Consider the following 23,940-nt stretch of genomic DNA (forward strand, 5'->3'; position numbering starts at 1 on the left):
TATTGAAATTACAAGTCTCAAATTAATAACCGAAGTTCAGGACAAGGGAAAGACATTAACAACAGGTATATTACAGATATAACAAAATCCTAGAGAAAAATTGACACAACTATTGGGGTGCTACTGTAGCAAAGGGTCCAACTTCAAATTTACATCAGCACTCCGAATTAAACAAATATAACGGTAAAAAATGCAAAATAGTGCTAAGACATGGAATATCCATTCTAACACTGAGGCTGGAAATCTCAAATTATCCACAAAGGAACCAGGGGTGTGGGATTTTCTGTTAGCTCAGGGGTGGAATAACATCCATTTCCTGAGGATGCATATCGCCCCGTCACTGTTCACCAACCTCTCTGGATCCTACAATTCGCTACTACCCGGCTAGTTTGGCAGAAAAAGCTTTCAACACAACAGACTGGTGGCGGCATTTTCAAACTATCCTCTCACGCACATGCGTTTCGTGCAAGCACATACAAGGCAAATGGGTACGAAGAAGTGGCTTGTTTACGGGAAAATAAATGAGCAGAGATTGCTCTTCCCTTCTCCAGGGGCTCAGTACGGTTGCGGCAGAACTAAAATGTCAGAACCATACACCACTTGCATCTTACAATAAAAAGATTAAATGTATTCGTAACTGTGATTATTGGCAACCCTCAGCTGTAGAATGGAATAACGACAGTGAACATCCGTGCCAGACCGGGACTCGAACCCGAATCTCCTACTTATCTCGAGCGATCGCCCTATCATAAGGGCTCTCCGTACGCGATTTACGGCCACATCCAAACTTCCATTTGTCGTTAACCAGGCGTCTACAGCCTATACTTATACATCCATTATGTATATTCCCGTACGAGAGCGACATTTTTCTTCAAAATGGCTTCCCCAGTGTCGGCGGATAAATACGGCATTGCAGTGTCTGTATTATACTGAATTACTATGCAAAATTCCTTTGGACATGCATCGTAATTCAGAATAAGACAGGCGCTACAACATCGTATCGTATTGTATCGCTTGCATCTTAAGACGCGAAGTGCTCTTAATATTTATGAAACGGATTTAACTGAACCGTTACAGTAATTACGGAGTACATTACGTTTAAATATAGGCATGCGGTGTGGTTCAGTGGATGACTGAAAAAATTTATCTTTTAAGATTTGGGGTCGGATCCCCAATTGGTCCTCAATTTCTTAGTTTCTCTCAGTTATCATTCTTTCATCTCTGACACTGATTTGCTAAAGTGAAGAATGCCGAGTTTCACCGTCGTGCAAAGTCCATGTCAAAGTGGTTAAGTCAGCTATAATGCCGGAAGGCGACGAAGTCATACCACCGCCAACAGGCCCAGGCGTATTAAAGCGCAATGATGTTCCTGTCCATCTTAAGGATGACGACAACTCAGCCTTTTTGCGTAAACAACGATGGCCAGATGTGTGGTGTCACCGCCAGACACCACACTTGCTAGGTGGTAGCCTTTAAATCGGCCGCGGTCCGTTAGTATACGTCGGACCCGCGTGTCGCCACTATCAGTGATTGCAGACCGAGCGCCGCCACACGGCAGGTCTAGAGAGACTTCCTAGCACTCGCCCCAGTTGTACAGCCGACTTTGCTAGCGATGGTTCACTGACAAATTACGCTCTCATTTGCCGAGACGATAGTTAGCATAGCCTTCAGCTACGTCATTTGCTACGACCTAGCAAGGCGCCATTATCATTTATCTTGTGATGCATGTACCGTCAGACCGATGTTCACCAATTATGGATTAAAGTTAAGTATTCCAGAAGCTACGTACTATTTTTGCTACTATAAAGACTTTGTCCTGTTGCAGACCTCACGCCATCCTGCGTGAGCTTAAACACGTGCCTTTCGGCTACCTGTCATAGTGGATTGGCTGTCTTGCCAGTCCACAACAAGATGTGTAGCAAGTCTTTCTCCTGTGAGCGACTATAGTTCAATGACAGTAAAATGTTTTCTATAAATATGTACTGGTGTGCCCAACCTGAGGACGAAGGTAACTTGTACATGATGTGTCACAGCTAAGTAACACAATTCGATGAAACTTGGACCATACATAGAAATAACTACTACAGCATGGTACAGAATGTAAATGAAAGAAACTCGCAATGACACGAACAGAAATCATACTTTTATTCAAATACAACAATTACCACGGATGGAAATGCAAGCTCTGCAACGGTCTTCCACTTGGCCACAAGACTGGTAATGAGTTCTTGTGGTGTATTCCGTTCGTCCACCAAGGCGGTTGACAACTGTCACATTTACGTTGATGCATGTAGACTTCTTCCCAACGTGTCCCACACATGCCTCGATGCGACTGAAGGCTGTGAAACAAGCAAGCCACTACAGTCACCGAATAACCTTTCTTTTCAAGAGCTTCTCCTACTGCGGTGTCCGACATGCTCGTGCGTTGTGATCCATAAAATTGGAAAGGAGTATAGTATCAAAATAACGTTGACCAGTGAGTCTACTGTGTTCAGAGATTAGTGATGAGGCCAAGAATATAAAGACTGGACCAAGGAGGAGTGTGAGATCACGTGCTCTTCTCGGATGAGGAGTGTGGGGTCACGTGCTCTTCTCGGATGAGAGCAGATTCACTCTGCGTACCGATTCTGGACGTACCCTCTATCTACATCTACATCTACGTGATTGCTCTGCTATTCACAATAAAGTGCATGGCAGAGGGTTCAATTAACCTCCTTGAAGCTGTCTCTCTACCGTTCCACTCTCGAATGGCACGCGGGAAAAACTAGAAACTTAAATTTTGTGTGCGAGTCCTGATTTCTCTTATTTTACCGTGATGATCATTTCTCCCTATGTAGGTGGGTGCCAACAGAACGTTTTCGCAATCGGAGGAGAAAACTGGTGATTGAAATTTCATGAGAAGATCCCGTCGCAACGAAAAACGCCTTTGTTTTAATGATTGCCGCTCCAATTCACGTATCATGTCTGTGACACTATCTCCCCTATTTCACAATAATACAAAAAGGAGCTGCCCTTCTTTGTACTTTTTCGATGGCATCCGTCAGTCCCACCTGATGTGGATACCACACCGCACAGCAATACTCCAGAATAGGGCGGACAAGCGTGGTGTAAGCAGTCTCTTTAGCAGACCTGTTGCACCTTCTAAATGTTCTGCCAATGAATCGCAGTCGTTGGTTTGCTCTATCCACAATATTATCTATGTGATCGCTCGAAGTATTTAGTTGAATTTACAGCCTTCAGATTTGTATGACTTATCGCGTAATCGAAATTTAGCTGATTTCTTTTAGAACTCATGTGGATAACTTCACACTTTTCCTTATTCAGGGTCATTGCCACTTTTCGCACCATACAGATATCTTATCTAAATCATTTTGCAAGTCGTTTTGATTATCTAATGACTTTAAAAGACGGGAAATGACAGCATCTGCAAACAATCTAATATGGCTACTCAGATTGTCTCCTATGTCGTTAATATAGATCAGGAACAATAGGGGGCCTATAACACTTCCTTGGGGAACGCCGGATATTACTTCTGTTTTACTCGATGACCTTCCGTCTATTACTACGAACTGTCACCTTTGTGACAGGAAATCACGAATCCAGTCGCACAACTGAGGCGATACTCCGTAGGCACGCAGTTTTGTTAGAAGACGCTTGTGAGGAACGGTGTCGAAAGCCTTTGGAAATCTAAAAATATGGAATCAATTTGATATCCCCTGTCGATAGCACTTATTACTTCATGAGTATAAAGAGCTAGTTGTGTTTCACAAGATCGATATTTTCTGAAACCGTGCTGACTATGTGTCAATAAATCGTTTTCTTCGAGGTACTTCATAATGTTCGAATACCGTATATGTTCCAAAACCCTACTGCAAATCGACGTTCACGATATACGCCTGTTATTTAGCGGATTACTTCTACTGTACTTCCCTTTTTGAGTATTGGTGTGACTTGAGCAATTTTCCATTCTTTAGGTACGGATCTTTCTGTGAGCGAGTGGTTGTATATAACTGCTAAATATGGAGCTATTTTATCAGAATACTCTGAGAGAAACCTGACTGGTATACCACCTGGACCGGAGGCCTTGCCTTTATTGATTTAAGCTGCTTCGTTACTCCAATGATATCTAGTTCTATGTTTCTCATCTTGGCAGTTGTTCTTGATCGGAATTCAGGAATATTTACTTCGTCTTCTTTGGTGAAGGAGTTTCGGAAAACCGTGTTTAATAACTCTCCTTTAGTGGCACTGTCATCAGTGACTTCACCGTTGTTATCGCGCAGTGAAGGTATTGATTGCGTCTTGCCACTGGTGTGCTTTATGTATGACCAGAATCTCTTTGGGTTTTCCGCCAGATTTCGAGATGGAATTTCGTTGTGGAAAATATTAACACGGTGAGAGCTGGAAACACGTAAAGCACCCAGGAGCATTGTCGAACATGATCGGCTAGGTGCTCCAAGAGGTGTGGGGTAGAGACGTATAACGTTGCACGGCCGTACTGACATCGCCATACTGACTACCAAATCTTGAAACACGGCGTACTCACCATTTTTATTGTGCCACTGTACTACTTATTCATGTCGTCCTTTCAGGGATGCATTCCGCGCGGTCTTCATCTGGATGATAATGCGCGACCGCATCGAATAACGCGGGTGGAGGGGATCTCGGAACTAGTGGATATTTGGCGAATGGAGTGACCCACCCATTTCCCCAACTTAAATACCATAGAGCACATGTGGAATGCGTCTTGTAGACGTATTGAAGCACTCCAATGTGTACGAATAGCAATTCAGCAGTTGTCAATCGCACTGCTCAAGGAATGGAACGCCCTGCCACATGAACTCCTTATGAATCTTTTGGGAAGCATGAGAGCACGTTACAGAGCGTACATCACTGTCCGTGGTGATCGCACACCCTACTAAAAACCACGTCCCGCGCTTTTTATTGTCCAGGGGGCCCTCATAAATCTCCGTGAATTCAGTGTTATTGTTACTTTCCAATAAAACTTCATTTCTCTTCGTTTCACTGCCTATTTCTTTCAGTCACGTTCTGTTCTATACTGTAGAATTTCTATCTGTGTTGTAATTTACATTGATCTATGTTACTTGGCGGTGACACACCACGCAAGAGGTATTTTCATCCTTTAGTTCTTCACACCAGTGTAATTAGCTAGAGCGAATACTTCTGTCTTGTTACGTTGAAGAAACAATCGATTCATTGTTGTCAATTTGTTTTCCCGTTTTTCACATCAAACTAACAATATTACTCTTACATTAAATTGAGTCACGATCTTCAAACCTTTCCATCTCCCAAAGTTTTCATGCACTTAAGGAACAAGATCTCTTTACAACCAACTAAATACAAAGCAAGTTTTATATCCACTGATGAGACAGAACATTCTGAACACTGCCCACTCCGATACTGTGTGCTGCTTGTTGCCGTTGCAAGCACGTCTTGCGTTAAGGAAAGTATCAGAAGGAAGACGAATGGAGAATCACTATAGTCACGACACTGGTTGCAAGTGGGGATACACTGACATAAGTGTCTCTGACAGAAGGGTCGCCGGCCGTTGTGGCCGAGCGGTTGTAGGCGCTTCAGTCTGGAACCGAGCGACCGCTACGGTCGCAGGTTCGAATCCTGCCTCGGGCATGGATGTGTTTGTTGTCCTTAGGTTAGTTAGGCTTAAGTAGTTCTAAGTTCTTGGGGACTGATGACCTTAGATGTCAAGTTCCATAGTGCTCAGACCCATATGAACAAATGGGTCATTCCGTGTCAACTCACCTAGGCCTCCATGCTCTGCCATATGAGCTTTCGTTGAAACTTTTATGTGAACATTTGCGCATATCTCCAATGAACACTGACGAAGTTTAATATTCGGCGAAACAGTACTAGCCGAGATATAGTCGCGTGTTCGACTGATGCGCAACTTTGCGCAGAGCTAACGTGAATTCCTGACGACTTTGAGCTGTTGTAGTTCGGGCAATATGTTTTTAAAAGAAATGAAATTTGGCCGACTTGTACAACTTTATGTGTTCTCTTAAGAATTAATAATGAACGAAATTTTACAACCGATATTCAGCCAAAAGTTTAGGCGAAATCGCCCGAAAAAAATCGGCACCCAAAAAACTCTTTGGCCTCTTATATCTCAGGGACTAAAGTATGAAGAACGTGAAACTTAGCACGTAGTAACCTAACAACATAAGGTTTTCAAATATAAAGTTTCGTTTATGTGTCACTTTCCAATACTGAACAAATTAAGTGCAAAGTTGAAGATTTTGTGAAAAGTTAAAAAATGCCGTACTTTAGTTCTGGTTTTGCAAAAAGCTGTGTTCTATAAAGCTCTGCAAACTAGGTTTATTAGAAAGAGCATGGTTTTTGATTATCCAACTCGAGTTAAGTATTCTAGATAATTTGAATCAAATTTGGGCACGAAAATCGCGGCACAAAAAAATGTAAATTTTGGATTCTAATATCTCGCAGAGTCAAAGCATGCTGAACATGACACGTGATACGTAAAAGCTCGGGAGCACAAGGGTTCAGAATACAAAATTTCATTCCCCTACTATTTTCCAATAATCTACAAATTCGTCGAAAAGATGATGATTTTTGTGAAAATGAAATAGATGTTATATCTGACACTTCTTTTGCAAATACCGTTTTCTATTAAGGCTTCAGAATCATTCTCACTCGAAACAACGTGTTTTAAGCTCACCCAGAACAGTGGGTTTAATTTCCAATATGAGCTAACAATACTACATAAACTGAGGCCAAGTAGCCGGAAAAATCGCGCTGAGAATAAAGCTTTAATTTTGGCTTCTTATATATCGTTGGTTAAAGGCATGATAAACAAGAACACAACAGCTTAGCAACGTAAGCTTTTCCAGTATAGAACTTCATTCACGTATTACTTTCCAAGTTTCTACAATATCGTTTCAAACTTGAATTTCGTAAGATTTACAAAAGTAGATCACATGCAATTTTCTCTTAGTAAATTTATTTCCATAACTGATTTCACAGTTGGGTTCAAATGGTTCAGATGACTCTGAGCACTATGGGACTTAACTTCTGAGGTCATCAGTCCCCTAGAACTTAGAACTACTTAAACCTAACTAACCTAAGGTCATCACACACATCCATGCCCGAGGCAGGATTCGAACCTGCGACCGTAGCGGTCGCGCGGTTCCAGACTGTAGCACCTAGAACCGCTCGGCCACTCCGGCCGGCCACAGTTGGGAAGAGAGTGTTTTCAACCATCCAGAAAATTATGTTCGATTTTCAAACGTGCGCTAGCGGTACCTGAGAAAGACGGACAAATTTGAAGGAATGTGCCACGACAGCAGGCTACGTCGCAACAAGCTGTTGTCCGTGTTTTGTTGCATGTGGTATTTATTTTTAAACTGACAGGTCATGTCTCACTCTACTCGGTTCGTCCATGATGACATTGCCGTTATCGGTTCAAGAACATGAACCAGCAACCCCACCGCCATAGGGGTCACGCTGTTCCAGCCACAGAGGGATTCCATCATCTACGTTGCAAAGCCTGCAATTTGGTTTGCTCATTGAGCACAAGTGCGAATATTCACATAAAATTTCATCGAAATCCTTGATGGTCGAGCAGGAAAATTGTTCCGAAATTTGGAGATTTGACATGGAATGACGAAAAGGGCAGACTTTTACCATCCGACGCTCGACAACGAGTGTCTCGGCAATGACTGGTCGGTTGTTGGCGTGCTGTTGTGAGAACTGTGGAAAATGGTTGAAGGACGGTGAAACCACTACTGGGCGACAAGGTATTGGAGGTCCTTGTCTCATCATGGAGCGTGGAGGTAGGAGGCTTGCCTGCTCTGTAAAGCAGGATAGGTGATCTGTGGCAGATATGGCGAGAGAGTACAATGATGGTGCGAGCACAAGTGTATGGGAGCACAATGTCCAGCGCATTCCACAGGAAACGATCCCTATATGTTCCCATGTTGACCCAAAAAAACGTCGTAAATGATGAGTGCAGCGGGCAAGAGATCATCGAAGTTGCGCCGTTGATCGCCTGGTCGAATGATTCACGTTTCTTCTTACACGAGATCGATGCTCGTGTCAGGGTACACTGCCATCTAGATGAACGGCTGCTCGAAACTGACACCTCTCCACGAATGCTGCCCGGTGGCCGGCGGGGGGAGGGGGGGCAGTATTATGCTAAGGAGATCATTCATATGGGCTTCCACGAGACCCAGTCTGACTGTCCCCCAACAACAATACCCGGCACATTGGCTACAAACAGGCAGATACGTAAAAAATTTCGATCACGGTTGTCGATAATGAGTTTCACCATCCGAAACATTGGGACGAGACTGTTTTGGCAGCCTTAGGACACATTTGAGGGAAGTGTTTATATTCGAGTGATTTCTTCCTGTGCTTTGAACTTTCAGTCTCGCATACGAGCAGCAACATAAAGCTGCTATGTGATAACGTTTGTCACTTTTAATTTAATACATGTCAAATGTTAAGCCGAGAGCAGCTGACGTGCCAGCATTTGGAACGTGAGTGGTAATACGACACATTGTGAAACAGCGTCCAGCTGATTTATTTACACATTCGTAAACACGAAGCTGTAAAAATAATTAAATATACACTTGCTGACAGTTTTATAACATTACAGTATTCCTTATCTCCTTGATTTTTTCCACTACGTATGACTGGCGTATTACGTAATGTGAAACAGAACATTTCGGACTTGGTCTGTTTCAGAAATTTGAGATTTTAAGGCTTTATTTTATGCCCTATTTCCTCACCTGCTCTGCATTGATTTTCATCAGTCAGGGATACATCGTGAAGATTTTATCAGTACTGTGTGTAATAGAAGACTCGTCTCAAACAAAACACATTTCCAGGAAGAGAAATTATGTACACTTCCATAAATTTTATTTATGTAGACTAGTTCTTTCTGGCCACGCGTTGCTGTGAGGCGATCAGGTTAAATAGAAAAGAAAAAAAAGAGAAAGCACACGTTTCTAAAATATATGGGAATTTGATATAAGTCCTAATTATCTCCTCCCCTCCCGTCTCGCCCATCTCCTCCCTCCTCCCCCTCTGTATGTCCAACTCCTCTTTCCTCCTCCTTTCTCTCTCCATCACCTCCTCCCCCCTTTTCCAATCCCTCTTCACCCCCCCCCCCTTTCTGTACATCTCCTCCTGCCACTCTCTCTCTCTCTCTCTCTCTCTCTCTCTCTCTCTCTCTCTCTCTCTCTCTCCCTTTCTCTGTTCATCAACGTATCCCTATTTCTATGTCCATCTTCTCCTCCCCCCCTCTCTCTCCATCTCACTCTGCCCCCTCCGTCTTTCCATCTCGCCCTTTCCGCTTCCTGTGTTCATTTTCTCTCGTCCTTCTGTCCATCTATTTTTTTCTGGCCTTGAGCCTTGTTTATTGTTATTGCAAATTCAGATTATATAGTAGTATTCTAAACGTAAGCTGGTAAGCCATATATACATCTTTTCTGTGTGTTAAAAGAACTATCTTATATTTCAGGATACGATAGTATGCATCAAAACAAGGCAAAAATATCTTACGTACATGCGTCCTGTAAGGCATACTTTCTCACATATGAAATGTGAACACGTGTTCACGGGAGGTGCTCTTGTGATATCATCCGTGGCAATGCATTATTTGTCCTACCATAGAAGACTACCCGATAATTAGCCTTAATTACAACCCCTGGAATTGAATACTGCGAGGTAGGAAGGCATCACGAACATGTGGTTGCGAATATGAGCACCGTAGCCGCACTGACACTCCGTGTCATACCAGGATCAAAAGCGTGCTGGGATACTACCGTGCAGTATCGACGTAAACATTAGTTGACTCAGTGGTCTGCAGTGAGTTGTGCCGTTTACGTTGTGTGATTGTACTCTAGTTTTGTTACATCTGATTACGTTAGCGTACATTTCTCCTTGTTCCGAGTGAGTACCGTGATGTTTTGCCTACTTACAGGTCACGTTTAAAGTACATGTTACTGTGATGTTTGTGGTGTGATACAAAATGTTTTCTCTCTTGCAGATACTGTGACAGAGCCTAGCAATGGAGACCTTGTATTTCACGAGCGAAATGGTAGACATGATTTAGTGCTATGATTTACCTGATGGAGTTAATCTGAGAGTCCGCAATCCGTACACTGAACGATTTCCAGGTACTATCTGTTAAGCTGTACAGCCGATTGTTCCAGCGTCTTGCAAAAACAAGTTCCGTAACACCCACTAAAGTAGACAGTGGAAAGCGTCGTTCAGTTCGACCGCCTAAAATGGAGGAGCGTGTTCCAGGTGCAGTGGACAATCCTGGAACCAGTGTGCGACAAATAGCAGCATCTGTAGGTGTTAGTTATCCTCTGGTCTGGGCAATTCACACGAAACCCCGGTGCAGCTGATATCATTAGTTCCTTCCCTTTCCTTTCTCCCCACTTCCTCTTCAATTTACACAATATTCATATTCCTCCTTGTCACAAACTCGATCTGAATTCCTACCGTAGTCGATATTGACATCGCGTTTGTAGAAAACTTCTGAGATAAGCCAGCACCTCCTAAAAAAAGAAGATCCTGGATGAGCACTACCCACAGTACGACAGCATTTTTAACAAACTGTTACACAGATTTTGATAAGAATTTAATACCGGTGTTCAGTATTCCTTAGGAAAATTGCTGAACAGAATTTCGTTGTGTACAATTATATTAACAGCACAGAACTCTGTAGCGTTTAGAATTTGCAATCATTCCTTATAATCGGACTCTGTTGGCACTGGAGCTTGTATATGAAGCATCATGTTGTACTTCTACTATTTTCGACTCTCGAATAACTTCGCCATCCATTACTGAAATAATTTCACTAAATAAGTTCGAAAATTGGAAAAGAAACGGATCGAAAGTAATTTTGCTCAGCAGGTACGAGATTATATTGGTCATAACGTGACATACAACGAAAATATAACGTTTAATTTGCAGCAGTCTTATATCTTAAACTTTATTAAGAAGTGCTTTTGTTAGTCATTGCCTTAAGTATCGTTCTATGTTATGAGAACCCAGCTCTTGTGTAGCTTTTCACACCCTTGCACAACTGGTTTCTCAATACTCCCTATTCTTTCAATAAATCTGACATGTGTGTCTTACTAAATACCGAATAGCCGGCACACGTAAGTGGTGTACGCCTACTCATTTGCTCCTCGCGTAACACAACATAAAACATGATCCGACCCACATGCTAGTTCCGGTGAAACTTCACATCCCTTAGAGGTGAAGGCCAGATTAGAGGCAGACCAACATAATTGGTTGTCCTGCCAGAATTCTATACCCCTAACTTACACGGTTTCCAGATCTGCGCTGTACTGTGCAATAGAGTTGACTGTGATGTGATTTTAAGTATCCTTTACATGTTTATGGACGTTGTAACGACATTTAAGGAGCCTAGCAATGGAGGTAACTGACACACCACTAGAGGACAGTCTTATCAAATGAACAAAGATAATCGCAGCACATGCCAAGACCGTACAAAACAACTTTTGTAAAATGTGTTTGTTTTGTCATTTTGGCCTGAGGATAAGATTTATACCTCGAAATGTCACTTCATTAAGTAATATGAGTAGCTAACAATTTTATGACTGGTAGAGGTCTCTGAAAAACTTTTTCGCACATATAAATCATATACAGTAAAGCTAAGACCATTGAAGTCAATCTGCCGGTAGGCCATGAAACGTAAGCTAAGGAAAGAATAAGAAAATACAATAGTTATTTAGACATTGCACCTCTTGCTTTCTCTTTTGTTAGCGGCTTTTCTTGTTATGAAGACTTTGCATAGATATTTCTCTGTTCTCAGTTATCTCTGTGCCCTTCGTGGCACATCAAATGCAAGTCACTTCCTAAACGCCCCGCAAAGTTTTGAATTCAGACCGAGATCGGCTTAATTCTTACCGTACTTTCAATGTTTAACCCTAACAATACCAAGACATTTTCCATAGCGCGCACACGAAAAAAAATTAAAAAACAAAATTCATTAATTGCTGTTGAATTACGTTAAAAACATAGCTTTTAAAGAGCTGCTTATGTGTAAGTAGGGTCCAGAGACTGACAAAAAGCGCCTTACCACAATCTTAGTAGTATCAGAGCACATCCTGTAACGTGTTCAAGCGATTTCACGATCACCACAAACATGTTTCAAAAATGCGTATTTAGTTCGTTGTTGTCGACATTTGTTGACATTTACTCGCAACACACTTTATAAAGAGATACTGATGTGCAAGTAAGGCCCTGAACCTAGAAATATTGTGTACGACATTCCTTTGGTGAAAGTGACAATTACTACGCAGACTTAAATTTTTGAGTTAAATTCAACTGAAAAATTTAAAGCGTATATTGAATATGGAAGTGGAATAAAAAAAAAACAGTATTTTTTCAAACTTTTAAAACATAAAATAACTGACAACATCAAAATATTTTCAACAGGTGGACATAAAGTACCACCCCCTAGCCCACTCTTTTTTGGTATTGCGAGGGTTAAGAGACGATATACAAGAACTCACATTTTGACCTAATTTCAGATTAAGATTCTACCTAAAAAGGCGCCGTTAGAGTTGTTTGCTTCAACATAAGGCGGGATACGACACAATTTAACTTGTGGTTTTCTGTAAGAGTTTATCAGCCATTTCTGCACGTTAGTAGCTGTTCTGGCCCGAAGAACACATCGTCAGAAAAGTGACATAATTCTGCTGCCTAAGAAGTGAGATGATACTAGATGACTGGAACAAGAGTATCATTTAAAGCAGCCGGCATATTAGAAGAAATCTTTCTTTGATAAATGATCTCTCGTGGTCTCAAATACTGATATGGAAGTTAAAACAATATACGTTTGGGGTATACCATTGCTTAGAAGTGATTTTTGCTACACAGAAAAATCAAAAAATGAAAAATAAGGGTACGTAGAACTACAAAATATTTTTAAAATTTAGCCGTACGGATAAAGTAGGTGAATCAAGAGGCGCGAGAAAGAATGGGCTTCCCTTATCAGAGGAAGGAAGAGGAAAATTTCACTATAAGTTGAAGGAACAGGTAGAGGAATAAAATTACAAGTTTACACGAAGAACTGAATAAGCGCAACAAATTATCGAAATTTGGAATGTATCAGATTTTCTTTAACTCTTAATTTACGAAGAAATATTACAATAAGAAATACACTATTACATAACTCAATCTTATTGTAAAATACAGCAGTGCTTTCGTGCTTTCGTCTGTAGTTATGAGGGAGTTGTGTAATTTTGAATTCTAGTGAATGATTAAGTGTTCATAGTAAACATTAATATGTGACTAGGTGGTTGTGAAGGAAGAAAGTAAAGCGGATCGAAGGAGTGAGTCTAGTGAGAGTATTGCAGCGATGGATGTGAAACAGGTGTTACGCGGATTGGATTTTGCGTAGTATAAAATGAGAATTTTTGTAATCAAACCGTGATTATGAAGCTGACAGCAGCTGATTCAGCGGCTAGATATCTACACAGATTTCTGGATTAGTGAGCTGCAGTTCCTTTGGGAGACGATGCGTAGTTTGTGAAGGTGTGTCGTCAGCGGCTCACATTCAACACGGATTTTGTTGCTCAAGTTTATGAGTTTTGTAAGATACCTGAGAGTGTACTAAGAGTTTGAGAAGGAATAAGGATTTGATCAGCTAGCAAAGAATGTGTGCGGGAGGGACAAGGTGACTAAGAACGTGTCACTGAATTATCTGAAGGGGTTGGTAGAACTTGACAAAAGTAAGACTAGGTAGGATATGGATTTTGGATGTATAAGTATTGATGAAAATATGTAATTCGTATTGGACCCACATAATTTTTCTGTGTCATTCATATTGAAGAGTTTTTTAATAAGGTTACCAGTCACCATTCTGTGGAAAACTAGTCTCAGCTATGATAGTATGTGAGCTAATAAGTTGAATCTGATATGATTCAAATCATGAAAAGCTGCACCAGTTACTTATTTTTTCGTGCTTAGCACCACACGTTTCGAAAACTTGTTCATATTTTCAAGTGCACTCATGTCTACATCTAAATAAATATTTTTTGTGATGTCTGCATGTGTGATTTTCTCCCTCTCTTGCACTGTAGTTGTCTTTTTGAGGTTATACTGTAATCGGAAAATCGGACAAATGAATCTTGTAACGTTTTTTATATGCTAATGTTAGATATAGTATTTTTATTTCTTTACTTACAAGTATTGTACTTCACCATTACACAGAGTACCACACACACGCAAATCGACACTTCCACTGTCTGCATTTATAGTCAAAACATGCTGTAGAGATATTACCACAGTATTGTTTCACAGAGAGAGGTATTACATTTTCTGAGGATTACATTATATAAATAACGTAGTCAGTTATAAAATTTATTACATCATTATTGACAATTCAACTATCGATTATGTTTGTTTTGATGTAGATGTTGAGTAGAGTCTATGGGGTAATGCGCATATTTACGGAAATTACTACAGTTACCACCTGCAGAAGAAACATTTGAAAAAATTAACAGATTCGCTTTCTAGTTTGTCATTGAGAATTTCTTCTGCTTGCTTTATGTGGTGTACAAAAATTTCCATCTCCTCCATTAAATCCACTGTATGTGATTTTTGGAAGTGGTTGATTGTCGCAAAACTTTTTATAGGTTTTTGAATGTGTGTCCAGTGTTTTCATGTGTGTTGCCATTGCTGATCTTGTAAATTGGTGATGTGTGTAACAGTTGATGTGTTCAGTGCATCTAATTTGGAAGTTCCTGCCAGTTTGTCCTATGTAGTAGAGTGACCAAGTTTTACATGTGATTTTGTACATTCATGAGTTTAGAGAATTTATCTTTTTTTATTATCTAAGGTGTGGACTAATTTCTGTTATAGTCTGTTGTTTGTGGAGAAAGCTACTTTCACTGTATTTGACCTAAGTAGGTCTCTTATTTTTTGAGAATTGTTACATTCATAATATATGCTGAGCAAATATTTGATTGTATTATTGGTTCCTTCTAAAGATCCAGAAATTTCTTTCGTGTTTGTTACTTGTTTGTCCGTTTTACCTATCATTGAGCTAGGGAAGTCATTAGCGACTGCAGTTTGCTTGATGATGTGTAATTCTTTCTCCCTGTCCTGAAATTTGATAATTACGTGTAGGGTGGTAAAAGCTAAAGTAGTTTATCCTAAGATTCTTATCTAAGATTGATAGTTTCGTTGTTAGCTGCCAGAGATTATACCAGTATGGGAAACTGTTTGGCTGAAGTCCGTCAGTCTAATGACTGACGGATTAAACCAATGTATGAATGAATTACTCGTGCGGTCCATCAGCAGAACGAAGCGAAAATCTTCATTGTAAATGGATCGTTAAATGTTCGGATGTTTGTTGACACATTTCTTGGCGTGAGCTCCTGAAGCAGCTTAAGAAAGGAGTGGATGCGTCTTCGAGCGGTGCGCGACGTCCACTCTCGTCCGCGAATGGTTCGCGCCCGCGACCGCGCGATGGCAGCACCGGCGCGGCGGCGCCCTAAGCGGACATTGCGCACGCGTATTCGGCGCCGAGCGGGCCTGATATAATATCCCCGCGCTCCCGGCAACCCTCTTGCACCTGGCCGGCTGTCCGAGAGGGTGCTGAACAGTTCTTGTCAGGAAACACACACAGGGGACAGACATGGCAGAGAAGCAAGTCGAGCAATTCTACGCACCGCCACCCAAGCTCGGAAAATGGGAAGCCTTTTCGATCTTCTTATGGAACCCCGAGACGCACCAATTCCTCGGCCGCACCGGCGCTAGTTGGGGTAAGTCTTTCTCTCATTTCGTACGCTTTCAGCCCTCTTTTGCATGTTGTACGGCAATATTATAGTGCAGCAATTCCAAAAACACAAGAATGCGATCGCACTCGCGGTTTCCGCGCGAAAGTTCGGCTTCTTTTGGAGCAGGGGTGCAGAAGGTCCTGGAACAGAGGTGAGGAGTAATGTAGTGTGCTTATTCGTCAACACAAAGATCAATCTAGAAAATATTTGCCAACGAAATGCTTCTCATGTAGTGCTGGAGTGCGATTTATGCAACAAATTTGTTTACAACATGCACAGTAAGAACTAGGCAACAGCGGCTGGAACTGTCTCTGCTTAGGAAGCGCTGCGTAACACGCTGTCATTTCTTTTGAGTAGCTGTAACAATACAAACGCTATAGGCATTTTGCTAATAAAATTTTCATGCGCTTTCGGCCAAAGCGCCTATCGCTCGCAGAGGAGGCAATTTCAGACTGGTGATACGATGCGAAGGACACAACTAGCTCTAGTGCGTGCTGTGCGCTGCAGTTTCACTTTAAAGCAGTTCATGCCATGCCGTCACTGACAGAGTCTGCCATGCACTGGTATTTGAACAAGAGCCCATGTCAGAAGCGCAATCGGTTGGTAACTGGAGGCTGACTTGTTTTAAGTTCCCTTTGCCTGTCCGAAATCGCTGCTTGCACCTACAAAGGAAAAGGAAGATGAAAAGTTGGAATTTAAGATGTTATCGATAACTAGGTCATGAGTGATGGAGCGCTTGCTCGGATTCAGGTGAGGGTAGCGGCTGTATTCGATCCTAGTAACCAGTCAAGAATTTGCCTTAAAAGATTTAGGGTATCCACGGTAAATCTGTATCATCGTGTACATAATCTCTTTGTCACTCGATACAACTAAGTTATTTCCTTCAGAAAGAAGTTTCGTAATTCTTGCGCAACATACTCTATGCTTCTTCCGCGACTTGTTCGCACACGCAGAACAAGTACCCTACGACTCCGTCTTTATTCCTCTTCGTTTCAGACTCTCATTACGCACGCAATTAAGATTTGATGGTCATGTGTTGTAGTTCGCTTCCTCTTTTACGTTAGAGTGAGCCAATAGAAGTGTCTGTGAACCACATATTTGTCAAAATTATGTAATATTTATAATCCGGATTGTCAGTCACTACCCACAGAATTAAAAATCTTGTGCCGCCTATTGCTTACGTATGAACAACCACTCTTGAGTACCTGCTCCAGGATAACTGGCACTGGTCACATGTAACAATTATCTAATGCAATTGCCTTGCGAGTAAGGATTCCTATCCACGCAGACACGATTCAACTTTATAGTTACAATGAAAAATGTCTACCACATAATTCGATGATTCCAAAGCTTTCAAAAATACTAAACTGTATTCCCGTTCTTCAGTGCTCTGTAAACGCGCAAGTCAACACGGAATAAGTGCTAGATCGGTACTGTTGATCTCGACATGAATAATCCGTGTGCCTGGTACCAAAGCCCGTTCAACTGAGCAGTGTTTAGAAATCTGGATGAGAAGGTTTTAGGAAGCACTGAAGTTAAGATGTTCTTCCGACTATTCGAATCTATATTTTTGTGATTTCGGTAGCGAGTGTAGGGGCAGCTCCTTCTACATCCTTGTCCATCGGACCCATGCTGCATCTCTAATCGTTATGTCGTGAACGATGTGTTAATCTCTAACTTCCCTTTCCGTATTTTTCCTTTTACAATATTCCCCCTTCCAATGGCCTCTCTATTATCCGCTCTTTTCGACCTGGATTCCATGGAATACCTTGCATCAATGTGTCCCACATACTGGTGATGACTTTCCAGCATTATTTTCCCTTTCCAGTTCTTCGCTCTAGCTCTTCGCTTGGCATTTAATCGCTCATTTCGTTCCGAAAATTATAAAATGTTACAGTGCACCGCTTCTTAGTTCTATTTCTTCCTTTTATTTTTATTCTTTCAGTTCCTCAATAGCATAAGTTCACTCAAATGTAGTACTGTATTCCAAACGTGCAACCGCAGAATCATCTGCGTTACCTCTATATAAATAATACTAATATATTTTTGTACTAAACATTGACAATTTCTTTGCGGGTGTTAGTCAAATTGCCGCAAATTTTCCTTTCTTCGGAAATTTTGTACTTCACCGAATTCATTCATAATACTGTACTTTTTCCAGTCCTTTGAAATTTTTACTAAGAATATTATTGTTCAAGGCTCTATTTATGGAAATTCTTTAATCTGTATCTTTTCCCACGAGTCAGCATATCGACCCAGGCGCTCAGCTGTTGAATACTCTCAACCAAATAACCGACTTTTCTCTTTTGTAAAATTTTAACCATTACAGCAGTAATATAGTGGATTATTGCTACAGAATAATGAATGGTGTACGGAGCGAGCGATTAGATCGAGAGCTTCGAAATAATTTAGCATTTCTGAAAAGCCGTTGTACGGAGCGCGGAGGACCACATCAGTATGGAGACCTATGAAAATCCGGGAGAACTCCTACAAAATGATTTGGGGCTCGAGATTATTAGCAGAGAACGCTCACAAATAGTTTTTCCGTTAATATTACTATGGATGGAGAGAAATTTTCTGATACACAACTGATTTTAGATGTCCTCCAGGGGAACGTGATATGACAGCCATTGTTCTCGTTTTATGATAATTAATCGACTGATAATATTAGTTACAGTTTCAGACTTTGTACAAATGAGAGGGATGCCTATGAACAGGTGTTATCCGAAGAAATGGAGGCAATATCCACTGCGATTTTTATACACATCAGCCTGATGGAAAAATTTGCGTCTCCTGTCGCACCTAGAGATATGTTAAGTTGTGCGCTTCACAAAATATGAAAATATAGTGACATCTGAGAACAATAGAAATGAATTTTAAATGTAGTCAGTGATTTTATTCAAACATCTAGGAGTAAAACTGTGTGAGAACACAAAGATTACATAGCCCATCGTAGATACAGCGCGTGAGTAGCTCCGATTTGTTGAAACGGTACTGAGAGACTGTATTTTGGCAAAGGAATTTCTTTCAGAACACATCACATATACGTGAATAAAACCCAAGTGCGTGGAAACTACATCCCGTAGAATTATGATAGCATATCGGATATACAGGTAATCGGAAAGAAGACGGATCCGTTTTACTGGCAGGAAACAGTAAATGAAATACCACATAATGTGGAATAGGAAACACTTCATGAAAGACAAAAACACCGATGTACAAAATTTAAGGAAGGATGAAAGCTTCACACGATGTGTCACTGCTAAGTAACATAACTCGATAAAACTTGGACCGTAGATAGCAAGAACTGCTACAGTACAGTAAAGAGGGTAACTGAAACAAATACACAATGAGACGACCATATATGACACTGTTATTGAATGACTATAGTAACATTGAAGTCATCTGACTCATGATGGTCCCCATGGACTTTATAAAATGCGGGACATCGTTGTCGATAGGGTGTGCGGTCATCACGGATGGCAGTGCAACGTTCTCACATGCTGGCCATTAGGTCGGTAAGGATTTATTGTGGTGGGGCGTTCCATTGTTCCACCAGATTGGTTGACAACCGCTGAATGGTTTTGGTGCAAGTGGACGCACTCCAATACGTCTCTCTACGCGTACCACAGATGCGCAATGGGATCCAAGTTAGGAGGACGACCAGGCCAGTCAGTTCCCCGAATATCCTCCTATTGCAGGAGCTCCCACACCTGCATTGTTCGATACGGTAGTGCATTGTCATCCACAAAAATGAAGTCAGGGCCGAATGAACCTCTAAAAAGACGCATGTCGGAAAGCAGTTCAGTGCCACAATAACGTAGACTAGTGAGTGTAACGTGTTCCAAGATTTGAAATTCAGTACGGCTGTGCACCATTATGCCTCCCACACCGTAAAAGCAGGATCATGAAACGATCATGTTCATTAAATGGGTGCACCTCTCGCTTTGTGAGAGTACATAAGCATTGTCGAACAATGGTGGCACTTGTGTTATGATGTGGGGAGGCGTAATGTTGTATGGGCGTACTGACCTCTAAGTCTTTGAACAGTCATCGGTCAACGTTATTTTGGCGCTGTAGTCCTCACCCATGTGCATTTGGATCTTACTTCATTTTTATGGTGACAATGCGCAACTGCATCGGACAGCAAAGGTGAAGGTGCTGTTGGATACTCGGCGAGTTGAGTGTCCTGGCCATTCTCCCGTCTTCAGTCCCATCGGGCACGTGTGGGATGTGTTGGGGAGACATATTGCAACACGTCCAAACGTACTATCGACCATCTAGCAGTGGTCAGCCGCTCTGGTGGAAGAATAGGATGCCTTACAACATGAGGTCGTTACCAATCTTGTGGCAAGCGTTGTAGCACGTTGTAGAGCATCCATTGCCATCCATGGTGATCACACACACTATTATGAACCATGTCCCACCTTTTTTAATGCCCAGGGGACCTTCATGAATAGCTCTGACGTCACTATTATTACTGTCTTTAAATAAAAGTGTTATTTCTGTTTGTCTCATTGCGTGTTTCATTGCGTTATTTTCTGGGCTATACTGTAGCAGTCCTTTCTGTTTGTGGTCCAAGTTTCATCGAGCTGAGTTATTCAGCAGTGACACATCTTGCGAAAGCTACTTTTGTTCTCAACTTTTGATCACCAGTGCATGCGCTTTCGAGTGTTCAACTGACTTGTTACTTTCTCTCATCCGGCAAAAAATTACATCTAAAATTCGAAGAATCGACTTCCACGCTAGATTACATAATTATCCTTCACCTTGTGCATACCACTTCTATAACGATCTCAAAGGTAAAATTAGCTTAGTAACAGCTTGCATAGAAGTAAATAAGTTGCCGTTCTCCCCACACTTTACCAGTGAATGAAACGGTATTAATTTGTGATACACTGTATAATGAAAATAATCGTCTGCCACGCGTTTTAGAGAGCTTAGGAATGAATCGATGTGTATCTTCGGTGTGAAACTCACCGCTAGCAGCGAACACTTTTGCGGCCCATCCTTGCGATCGTAGCAGTGGTTTTTTCTTTTTTTTCACTCGCTCGGTGCTTCAAATAAACTCACCGGACAAAGTATTAGCCACCACCTTGAAAGAGTATCCTGGTCGCTTTGGTGCGTTCAAGGTGGTGTACTGGTTACCAGGCACTCATGTGACCATCGAGTGCTGAGGTAACTGACAGCAGTAAGGCGGTCTGTATGTGTCAACTGGTTGTATGAAATCAGATCACGAAGATGGATAGCCATGGAGACGTACTATAAATGAAATGAAATGATTGAAGTTGGTCGATCTGTTGGTGTACCAACGCAAACTGTGCAACCTGTCTACAAGGAATGGTGTACCACTCGCAGCCATATAACATACCGTAAGAAGAATGGTCGTACAAACGACAAAACTGACGAGAGAACGGGGGGAGCTTCACCGCGTGTCATTGACAGTCGGCTTGGAAACCGGCAGGAACTTCCGCTGTCATTGAATGCCAGTCCATCTCAACCAGCTTCCGAGCGAACATTGTCAAGAGAAATGCATGTAATGAGCGTTTAGAAACGGTGTGCTTGGAAAAGGCCATTGCCCACTGCGGCACCTGAAGCTGCACGTCTTCAGTGGTCCAAAAATTGCAGATACTGGACAGTGGCTGACTGGAATGTGGCTGGACGAGTTGTGTGTCGCCTCCTCTCACATGATTCCATGCGCCGAGCAAGCCGATGGCCTGCAGAGGCATTGCAGGCGCAATGTATGGTGAGTGTATCTCAGGACGGTACGGTTCTGTCATGTCTGGGGAATGTTTCTTCTTCTATAACTTGGGCCCACTTATTCAGGTAACTGTGAACATGAGCCAGGCTCCAGAATGAATTTTCTCTTTGCGGCGGAGTGTCTGTTACTTAGAACTTACTGGCAGTTTGAAACTGTGTGCCGGATTGGGGCTCGAATCTGGGACCTTTTCCTTTCGCGAGCAAGCCCTCGTTAGGATGATTATTTCAGCACCAGTGTTAAAATATAGGCCCAGCCATCTTTTACTATGCAAAAAGCGCTAACATTGACGCGTTTCGAAGGAGCAAACCAACGTCATTAGGATTATTTTACAAGTGTCTTATGAAACCGATAGAGCAACGTTCTTGATGACCAAGTGTTGCCCTCTTTTGTACAACTTTATGGTGAGTATTGTGTTTACACTTCTATTTTCTAAGATGTCAGTAATCGTTTTCGTGGGTGGATGCATATGTTATTGATTTGACAAACACTTCGCAACCCTGTCGCCTCTCTTATGGTTTTCAAAATCACCCCATATTCATCCCACGAAAATAGTCTGCAAGTGGGTGGAAACGTTGTCGTCAACGCCCCACCCCCCCTCTCCCGCCGTTTGGTATAGTTCCCATCCTTCCGGACTGAAGCCGTTGCCTAGACCAGAAGCAGTTGTATTACGTGATGTCTCCAGGTGGTTATACTTTGTCTGATATTGTTATGTAGGACTAGTAGAACTACCCTTTCAGTATTAGTTGACTAATAAATGGATTAATCCTGTATTGACTTCGTCGCTACTTCTGTACATGAGGCAGAAGACACATTGCTACTCTAGGTTTGAAGTTGACTGTGTAATGTCGTTAATAAAACCGCAAGCAGCTCCAAAGCCAAAAAACTGATTTGTCTGAGTTGATTTGTCTGATGTGCGTTAGCAGTAAACGTTTCGCTTCCATTAAACCATAAAAATGAGGTTATTCACATTACGACGATTAGTTGTGCTGTTAGTGTGAAAGGAAAGAAGAAAATATTAATTTTCTTTCAAATATTCCAGTATTCTACGGTTCATAAATATTTCGTCTCTTTGCACTCAGTATGATCCTGTCGAAACTAAAGTGCTACTACCTTTTTTTAGTATGCCTATTCCCTGCCGTGGACTCGAACTAAGAATGGAGCTTGCAGCACCTGAAGACGACAGGTCGGTCTGTCGTCGAAACAGAATCAAGAACTCTGCTGAACATTCGAAAGCACACCAATCACGCCGAGCAGAAGTGAGAGATCAAATGGAAAATTGCTGACGAACTTCAAAAATTCCAAGAAAAATGACAGTTTTGCCGTGAACCTGCATTTCGTTGAAAATACGAGTTATTGATCCACAGGAACCTACGACTCGGTATGGCCCTCGAGTCTGACATGCCTGACGTAGACGAAGCTGGACACTCCGCACGCGTCGAGCGGTTCTAGGCGCTTCAGTCTGGAAGCACGCGACCGCTACGGTCGCAGCTTCGAATCCTGCCTAGGACATGGATTTGTGTGTTGTCCTTAGGTTAGTTAGGTTTAAGTAGTTCTAAGTTCTAGGAGACTGACGACCTCAGTTGTTAAGTCCCATAGTGCTCAGAGCCATTTGAACCATCTTTGAACACCGCACGCACTGTGGCGGATGGGTATCTTCCATATAAAGTGACTCCTTGTAAAAGCTCGTCGCTCGGCTGACTTGGGCAGGCGGATACCTTAGGAGTGGCGGGTGCAGGTGCAGCCAGACAAACGACAACCTGCAGCGCAGCGGGGAACGGAAGCAGCGCGGCGGCACTTGACCGTGCCGTGGCGCGCGCCGCCCTCTCCAATCCGTCAATACCGGGGCAGCCGGCGCCTAGGCCGCCGCGGCCGCCGACGCACTATGGATCGGCCAGAGCGCTGCAGTGGGTCTCTGGCTGCACGGCCGAGGGGCGGGCGTTGCGCCCGAGCACCATTCTCCGAGTCCCTTGCGGCGTATGTCCTTTATTACTCTCTACACAAAGGAATTAATGACATTTAGCTGCTAGTGGGCATTGATTTTCATCAATGGAGAAGTTGAAAGTTTGTGCCGGACCGAGATTCGAACCAGGGTCTCCTGCTTATTCGGCACACAATGGTCATCGCAACTGTGCCGACTACCCTAGCTCGCTTCCCGTCAAACCCAAATTCTCAACTTACGCGTATATTACTGACGTGGTGCCCTGCCCATTGTCATTACTCGCGACGTTTCGCAGATTCCTATAAGAGTTGGAGCGTGACGCGCATCTCCACTGAAGGTTTCTTTGATCAGCCTCGCCCTAATTATATCTCTGCTGCCTGTTATTTTCGGACATGGATCTGACGGGAGGTGTGCTAGGG

General features: G+C 42.3%; 1 protein-coding gene across 1 annotated transcript in view; it reads left to right on the forward strand.

The window, feature by feature from the left end:
- Positions 1 to 15,546: 15,546 nt before the first annotated feature.
- Positions 15,547 to 23,940, forward strand: part of LOC124775084 (sodium/potassium-transporting ATPase subunit beta-2) — a 156,441-nt gene continuing 148,047 nt past the window's right edge. The window contains exon 1 of the mRNA XM_047249890.1: positions 15,547 to 15,806. Within this exon, the coding sequence (XP_047105846.1) occupies positions 15,680 to 15,806 (127 nt within the window). The 5' untranslated portion in view covers positions 15,547 to 15,679. The remainder of the gene's footprint in view (positions 15,807 to 23,940) is intronic.

The sequence above is a fragment of the Schistocerca piceifrons genome, chromosome 2 (assembly GCF_021461385.2).
Source record: "Schistocerca piceifrons isolate TAMUIC-IGC-003096 chromosome 2, iqSchPice1.1, whole genome shotgun sequence".
Lineage (NCBI taxonomy): Eukaryota > Metazoa > Arthropoda > Insecta > Orthoptera > Acrididae > Schistocerca > Schistocerca piceifrons.